Raw genomic sequence first — 9157 nt, 5'->3', positions numbered from 1 at the left:
ACCTGCTCGGGACGAGCAGAACTAAGCTTGGGGATGCTGATACGTCTCCGACGTATCGATAATTTCTTATGTTCCATGCCACATTATTGATGTTATCTACATGTTTTATGCACACTTTATGTCATATTCGTGCATTTTCTAGAACTAACCTATTAACAAGATACCGAAGTGCCGCTGTCGTTTTCTCGCTCGTTTTTGGTTTCGAAATTCTAGTAACGAAATATTCTCGGAATTGGACGAAATCAACGCCCGTGGTCCTATTTTGCCACGAAGCTTCCGTAAGACCGAAGAGGAGACGAAGTGGGGCCACGAGGCGCCCACACCCTAGGCGGCGCGGCCCGCCCCTTGGCCGCGCCGACCTCGTAGTGTGGGGCCCTCGTGTGGCCCCCTGACCTGCCCTTCCGCCTACTTAAAGCCTCCGTCGCGAAACCCCCAGTACCGAGAGCCACGATACGGAAAACCTTACTGAGACGCCACCGCCGCCGATCCCATCTCGGGGGATTCAGGAGATCGCCTCCGGCACCCTCGCCGGAGAGGGGATTCATCTCCCGGAGGACTCTACGCCGCCATGGTCGCCTCCGGAGTGATGTGTGAGTAGTCTACCCCTGGACTATGGGTCCATAGCAGTAGCTAGATGGTTGTCTTCTCCCCATTGTGCTTCATTGTCGGATCTTGTGAGCTGCCTAACATGATCAAGATCATCTATCTGTAATTCTATATGTTGCGTTTGTTGGGATCCGATGAATAGAGAATACTTGTTATGTTGATTATCAAAGTTATGTCTATGTGTTGTTTATGATCTTGCATGCTCTCCGTTACTAGTAGATGCTCTGGCCAAGTAGATGCTTGTAACTCCAAGAGGGAGTATTTATGCTCGATAGTGGGTTCATGCCTCCATTGATATCCGGGACAATGATGTGAAAGTTCTAAGGTTGTGGATGTGCTGTTGCCACTAGGGATAAAACATTGGTGCTATGTTCAAGGATGTAGTTACTGATTACATTACGCGCAATACTTAATGCAATTGTCTCGTTGTTAGCAACTTAATACCGGAGGGGTTCGGATGATAACTCCGAAGGTGGACTTTTTAGGCATAGATGCATGCTTGGATGGCGGTCTATGTACTTTGTCGTAATGCCCAATTAAATCTCACTATACTCATCATAATATGTATGTGCATGGTCATGCCCTCTTTATTTGTCAATTGCCCAACCGTAATTTGTTCACCCAACATGCTGTTTATCTTATGGGAGAGACACCTCTAGTGAACTCGTGGACCCCGGTCCAATTCTCTATACTCGAAATACAATCTACCGCAATACTTGTTCTACCGTTTTCTCGCAAACAATCATCTTCCACACAATACGGTTAATCCTTTGTTACAGCAAGCCGGTGAGATTGACAACCTCACTCTGTTTCGTTGGGGCAAAGTACTTTGGTTGTGTTGTGCAGGTTCCACGTTGGCGCCGGAATCCCCGGTGTTGCGCCGCACTACATCCCGCCGCCATCAACCTTCAACGTGCTTCTTGGCTCCTCCTGGTTCGATAAACCTTGGTTTCTTTCTGAGGGAAAACTTGCTGCTGTGCGCATCATACCTTCCTCTTGGGGTTCCCAACGAACTTGTGAGTTACACGCCATCAACGATCACCGTGCGTGGCCGCCAGGCTCAATCACGAGTAGGATGTTCCGATTATGTGGTGAAAACCCTAAATCGTAGTAGGTCGTTTTAGCTTTATTTTGATCAAGCAGGACCACCATATATTCGTACACCTCGTACGGATCATGGGTGGATCGGCTCTTTGAGCCGATTCACGGGACAACTCGAGAGCCGATCGAGGCTCGTATTTAATGTTTACGTGTATGCCATGCAGAAACTAAGCGAGGCACATCCATCACCTTCCCCGACCAGGTATAGGTCGGTGGCACGCCCTTGCACCGACGATCGGACGTGCGTGCCGAGTCTTTGCGGGCCGTCGCTCGGAGGGACCAGGGCCAGCCGCAGTCCTGGGAGCCTCCCGGCTCTACTGTGTTGCCCGTCGCTGCTCGCCGGTGGGTTTCTGACCGCAACAGATAGTGGCATCCACCTTTCATCTCGGCTCGCCTTTGCACACCATCATCGTGTTTCTTCTTGAACTCTTTGCTTGTCCAATACCATACCATCGCCGTGAGGACTTGTTGGCCAATCCTACATACTGTGTCTGCGTACAACATAAATCTATAATGAAACAAGACGGCGGTCACCAAGTCAGTAATACAAAAATGAATCTGCATGCATGTATAACCACAGGTCCATGAAAATCTCCCAGTCTTTTGTCTTAGATATGGGGATCTTGCGCTTCTCGGCGTTTTCAATTGTGGACACAACCCACACGGCCCTAGTAGTGTTTGTCTTGGACTTGCTTTGTCGCAATAACGTGAGGCACATATTCTCAAACGGATTGGAATGGCTACAAGGTGGTGGTGTTGGGAAAAAATTAGGTTTGAGAATATGTGCATATGCCATGATCTGTACGAGGCGCTGGTCATGTCGATTGACAACCAAACCATGTTGGAGCATTAGGGCGTGTTTAGGTGGGCCTGCAGAAGTGGAGTAAAGAGAAATTTAGGTATGGGAGAAATATAACGACCTTAAGAGAGAAACCGGAGAGACTCCGAGCCGACTCCATTCAGACTGGTCCGACTCTAGAGGAGTGTGACACGATGAATAAACTTTCTGAAATTCTATCAAGTGAATTAGAAAGGTGAATTGACCGACTATACAATTTTGCTTCTTATATACTTGGCTCCCACATTGCTCTGCCAAATACTAGTTTGAGTTTGTAATTTCCACCATCATTTAGTTAATAAGGCAATATTTTATCCATTAAATATGTTACCCAAGCCTCCGTTAGATTTAGATCTACACATCCTACTCCACTTTATAGCCATAAACTATTTCCTCTATTTTACCAGCCCAAAAGAATCTTATCTTGTGCTTATTCAGTTACTCGATAAAAGTCAAGTTTAGGAAGAACATTCACATATAAATGGAAGGAATGCCAGCCAGGAATCCAACAAGGTAACCTTCCTCTCGAGGTTGCCTTATCACATATTCAAGCATCAAGTTTTTTTATTTTTTTATAAACCAACATCGAAAAATCCCTATCAATGTTTTTAATATTTTGGGAAGTGATAGGTACACGCAGATATTTCAGACGAAGTTTGCCAACTCGGTAGTTGAACATTTCTGAATAAAAATTGGACACAATATTATCACCTCCAATCACGAAGAGTTTACTTTTATGAAAATTACTTTTCAATCCGAACATGAACTCAAACATATATAGGTGGGAAACAACATTTAAGCTGTGTGATTTCAGAAATTCGAAATTTAATCCATAAAAGGTTAACGTTCCCTAGGACCGTTTAGTCACGTGGGCTATAAACGGAGGCCCAGTAACTGCAGCATGCAGCACAACTGCACAAGTTCCCTACCGCCGCCGCCCGCCGTAAAACCCTGCCCACTTCCGCCCTCGCGACCCAAACCTCCGTCGCCAGTTCCGGCGACCACCGCGGAGGCAAACTCTCCGCCGACGAGGTTCGCTCCTTTCCCCCTTGCTTCCCCGCCGGTCGTCCCAGCTTGCTTGGCGTTTCCCTCGCCGCCGGAAACGTTTTCCATCTCTCACCGCGCCCCCTCCCAAACCCTACTTTCTCTCCCTCTCACTCTCCCTGGCGGCGGCGGCGGCGGCGGGGAACGGCGAGCGGTCGTCCTTTCCCCTCGATCCCCGGTCTCTCCTCTCTCGCCCTGGCGGCGGGGAACGGGCGGGCTCTCCTCTCCCCTCTTTCCCCGGGCTCCCCTCTCCCTGATCTGACCCCTCTCTCCATACCTCTGCAGGGGCACCGACGGTGACAGCGGACTGAGCAGGCGACAAGAAGAAGCCCAGCAGCAACCTTCTTCAAGTCCGGTGATTCCTCCCCAAAAAGCCAGGTATAGCCACTACACAAACAATTCCTGTTGCAATCCACTGAGCATGGTTCTGCTTTCGGTGATTGTTTGCCAGTGTCCATTATTCAGTGCTGCTATGCTTGCGTGTTTGTACTACATCACATCTGTTCGTAGCTAAATCACTCCCACTAGGGAGGGAGGGAGGGAGGGGGCCTCCACCTTCACAATTTCCGGGTTTGCTGCTGGCCGGTGCACGCCATCTAGATCTGCCCCTAATTTTTAGAATCACAGCCAGTAGTACGCTAGGATTTATGCGCGCTGTTGTTAGCAGGTTCCCTGCTTTAGCACCGTGTAGGACTCAAGTTCTTGCGCTCCATCTTGTGCAGGAAAGATGGCTGAGCATCTCTTTGAGGATACCTTCGAAGTGCTCAGGATCGATCCTGATGGGAAGAAGTTTGACAGAGGTAACTCTCTATCTCTCTCTCTAGCTCTGGCTCTTTCACATGATGTGTTTTGAGTTCTCCTACGCTGCGTTTTACTCTGCAACTGGTGCCGCTCATGTATATGTATGTCTGTTGGAGTGCTGTAAGCAGTGTCTTGGTAACAATTTACGTCTAGTCATTTTACAGTGCACTTTGCGAATGTTTAGATCTGGCAGTGCTCACATCATAGCTCTACCTTTACAGCCTCGTAGCTGCAGATTTTCGTTGAACTAAATATTTTCCTTTCTATATCTGTGTACAGTTAACCGCATTGAGGCTAAAAGCGAGCAGTCTGATATGTACATGCAACTAGATGTCGCTACCGATATCTACCCAATGAGTACTGGTGAAAAATTCACCATGGTTTTAGCTCCTACACTCAATCTGGATGGAACTCCCGACACTGGCTTCTATACACAGGTAAAAGTAACTTAATTCTTCTTTGCAAGCAGGCCACGGAATAATTTGGGAACTGAATAATGCGAATTTAGCTCATAATGTGTTACAGTTTGTGTAAATGTTGTTCTTGTTTCACACGGGCTTGTATTCATGGATGAAAAATGTTAGTGGCTGAAGATTTGCGCAGGAAGCTCATGTTATATCGTTTCTTTCCTTCTTCAGGCTGGTAGGAAAACACTTGCTGATAAGTACGACTATGTCATGCATGGAAAGCTTTACAAGATTTCAGAGGAGACTAAGGCTGGTCAACTTCCTAAAGTGTACGACTTCTCTCAACTTTAGATTAGTGAATTTGTTTAGTTCTTAATCTAGTAGGATTTGATTATGCAATATATTCCGTGTCCTGCTGTTATTTAGTCTGAGATTGGTTTCTTACCTTCACGTAGCTGATGAAGAATCTGTTCTATAACCATGTTGCTAAAGTATATGAGTTTGTGAGTACATAGTAGTTATCTTTGCTTAATTTGAGTGATACCTCCTAACCTGATGTATTCATGGTCCGAGGGAAACACGATGTGTTCATTACTGTTAGAAGAGTTACAGCTAGCGCAGAGTTCCCTTCTTTTGTGAACTCTCAAAGTATTTGCAAGAGCCAACAAAAAAGCTGAATTTTTCGTATAACCTTTTGTTTTCCTAATTACTCTGCTCATAGCTTGTGAAGAGTGGTAACAGTTCTGGAAATACAAAGGAATCTTTTGAGCAAATATTAGGATAATGTGAAGATACTGGTGTACAAAAAACATAGTTCCATCTGTTCAAGGGCTGATATTAGGATTTAGTTTTACATATTTGATATTCCCTGTTTGTAGGCCATAATTACTAAGAAAGGTCTTAAATGCTAGCAAGAGCAGTCCATTTTCCTACGAAGCAGATGAAACAAAATTAATTGATATCATGTTGCTGGTCTTGTCTCGTTTTTTTTTTAAACGTGGGCAAAAGCTTTGCCCCACATTCTATTAATTAAGGAGAGAGTTTACAAGAAAGTAAAAGTTTCGGAATTATTACAAGATTAATTGATATCATGTTGCTGGTCTTGTCTCCTTTTTGAAACATAAGTATGCTGGGCTAATTTTGTTATGTGTATCACATCAGTGCTCTACAAGCACAGTTAATTTTGTAAGAACATTTTTTTTACAATGCTTATTTGGATATCTGCAACTGGCCTGCTCATACTGGCTACTTCTCAACCAAGTGATTTGACCAATTCCCTTGTACAACAATTCTAATGATTTCACCCCCTCTATTTCCAGCGAGATCTATGCATCTTTTGGTGGCCTCCTGATGTTGCTCAAAGGTGATCCTTCAAGCGCTGCCAACCTCGAGCTGGATCAAAGGCTGTTCCTCCTCATGCGCAAGGTGTAAACGCACCATCTACCGGATCGCCAGCGCTTCTGGTTCACTCTAGGCTATGCTGAGCCTGTGATCCTTTCAATCCTATTCGTCCTCCCCTAGTATGTACTCTTCTGGCAGTGATATAACTCTAGATTGGTACACTGGCCTATCTTTAAGCACCAGTCACTTACTCTTGTTCCCCTGGAGCATATTATGTGAGCAATTAACGTACAATATTGGTGTTTGGGTGCATTGCAATGCTGAATGAATGTAGTGTTTGGTGATTATTACCATGGTGTGGTGCTGGAAGTCTGGTACTAGTACTACATACATCTGCTTGTCTGAACTCCGCATACCCTCATAGTATCTTGAACAAAATCTCCAGCAAGGCGATGAATGAATCACTACAGCGGGTGGATAGCTGTAGCCAGGCTTGGATTGGTTACAAAGTTCACATGCCGTTTCCTTCCTGGCCTGGGTGAGGACAGGAACCAGTTGTGTGCACAGGAACAGAAGCCTTTACTGCTACCACATATAGACCCCAAGATAGGAACTGCAACAGCTTTAGATCCAACTCGCCTGCCAGCCACAGAAAGGCTCAAGAACAATTGCCCGATAAATTGGAGTTGGCCATGGACCACTGACTCGTCGCCAGTTTTGGAGAGCTGGAAGAGGGGTCTGGGCCAAGAATAATCCATGAACAACACAGCCACTACTCATTGCACATAGCAGCAGCCACTCACGTAGTCACATATACTGCCACTGCCATTTTCTTCCCTGGGATCGTATCTCCGGAAGATACACACTCTGATTCGCATTTGGTGGCCCTCTTTATCTCATGTACTACGAAACTGCTGGTACTGGTACTGTTTTTGGGTCGGCATAGAGGCTTTGCCATGAATTGAAGCATCGAATGCCCTTGCTAGTTAAGAGCGTTGGACAGGCAGAGGGGTACAAGTGCATTGATGCACGCTGCTGATTCGAGGAAAGCTATAGCTGTTGATGGCTGCAACAGTGTGCTCCTCTGGGTAAGTAGTAGTGATCAAAGTGGGCATAGTATTGTTCAGTTCAGATTGCCTCAGAAATCAAAATTTCAGTTTTTGTTTTGGGTAACCTATCGTTCAGTTAGGATTCTGTCATGAATCCATGATGATGCAGACCGTGAGTAAGTAGTATTAGTAGGATTCAAAGAAGTAGTAGTATTGTTCAGTGGGATTGCCTCAAAAACAATTTTTCAGTTTTTGTTTTGGGTAACCTATCGTTCAGTTATGATCCCCATCCTGATTCTGCCATGATGATGCATGCTGGACCTGCATCTAGATATATGCATGTAAAGGCTTGCAGCTTTCTACGCGGAGAGATACACTCGAAATCTTTCAGGATCATGTCATGTGATGGCTGAAGGCATGAAGCAACTGAGATGCGGACGAACAGAAGAATCTTCCAGTTCTAGCATCAGAACAAAGACCCCCACGGATGAAAGCCAAGGGGGGAGGTGAGCAAAAGAACAATTCTTGTTTCGGATAGAACAAACGAACATAGCTCGGCTGAATATACACCAAGTACTCGTGGACAAAAGCTCGAACAAGAAAGAAGCAGACAATAAGATCGTTCACAGGAGCCGAGCATATCCAAATAGATTCAAGCAGTAGCTAAGCTAACTAATTACATGATGAACAGAAGAATCTTCCAGTTCTAGCATCAGAAGAACGACCCCCACGGATGAAAGCCAAGCGGGTAGCTGGGCCAAAGAACAGTTCTTGTTTCTGATAGAACAACGAACACTACTCGCGGACAAAAGCTCGACCAAGAAGGAAGCAGACAAGATCATGGCAAACTAAGCATCCAAAATGATTCAGGAACGACTAGTAGCTGACTTAGTAACTAATTACATGGTGCAAGACCGACGAGCGCCAGGCAGAAGAACCAGCTCCGCGGCGGGAAATTCTGTCCGGCGCTCCGCTTCCACTCGCCGCCGGCGCTGCGCCCGCTTCTCCCTCCTTGTGTTTGCAGCATTGCCTTACCCTGCCCAAACGAGGATTGCTAGCTGCTCATGTTGGCAATTTGTTGCGGCGTGGCGCCGCTTGTCGCGTGGTCACCGGTTGTGCAGCGGGTTGGGCCCCGTCGGGACGACGCGCTTGTCGTCGTCGTCGTCGGCGCACGCGGCGTCGCGGGCACCGGGGGGAGACTTACGCGCCGTGCTGGCCTTGCACCGGGCGCCAGCCGCGGCGGTGGCGTCGAAGGCGACCGTGCGGCCGTTGCCTCCCGGACTGGGCTTTGTCTTGGGCGCTGCATTGTGGGCAGTCACCATGGGCGGCGACGCTGGCAGCCACCTGCGAGCAGCGTGCCCGCGTGTGCGCCCGGAGAACGGCGTTACGGAAGCGGCGTCCGCGCCGAGCTGCAGCACGACGGCAACGGCGAGGCACAGGGCGGCGGCGCGTGCCCACCGCCGCCTCCTCATGGGCGCGGTGCTCAGCGGGGGGTGAGTGCACGCGCGCGCGCTCGGCCCTGGTGGAGAGCGTGCCCGGCGGCGCGGTCTTGGTGGAGAGCGTGCGCGGTGGCGCGTTCTCTCTGGCTGGAGTGTGGTCGGTGGCGGCGGGCAGCTGTGTTGTTGGGAGACGGAGGGAGGGAAGACGCAGGTGAGGAACAGAGGGGACTATTCAAGCTGGTGCAAGAGGTCTGAGGAGGTGGCTGCTGCTGCCGAGTTTTAACAGCAATCGCGCGCACGTGGTGACCACTCTCACTCTCTGACGGATACAACCACGAGCAGTGCGATAACCGTGGAACAGAAGGCGTAATCCTGGTTCCTGATGCTTAATTGGACCTTGTTTACTTCTCTAGTACAGTATTCATTTCCACCTCAAAGGTTAACACCAAATCCATTTCATACCCTCAAAGTTTCTTCCTAAAAATACAGTAGTAGGAAAAAAATACCGGGGTTTGCGAGGATATCTCGAGA

General features: G+C 47.7%; 1 protein-coding gene across 1 annotated transcript; it reads left to right on the top strand.

Annotated features, from left to right (window-relative positions):
- Window positions 1-4311: 4311 nt before the first annotated feature.
- LOC124684247 (DNA-directed RNA polymerases II and V subunit 8A-like) lies at window positions 4312-6488 on the top strand (the record flags this gene model as incomplete). The annotated part of the gene is given in 4 exon segments (XM_047218602.1): window positions 4312-4389; window positions 4670-4827; window positions 5029-5126; window positions 6117-6488. Coding segments are annotated over 4 exon segments (441 nt in total). The 3' UTR covers window positions 6229-6488.
- Window positions 6489-9157: the final 2669 nt, after the last annotated feature.

This window comes from Lolium rigidum, chromosome 1, assembly GCF_022539505.1.
Source record: "Lolium rigidum isolate FL_2022 chromosome 1, APGP_CSIRO_Lrig_0.1, whole genome shotgun sequence".
NCBI classification, from domain to species: domain Eukaryota; kingdom Viridiplantae; phylum Streptophyta; class Magnoliopsida; order Poales; family Poaceae; genus Lolium; species Lolium rigidum.
The sequence above is the reverse complement of the archived record's forward strand: the minus strand, read 5'-3'. Positions and strand labels throughout refer to the sequence as shown.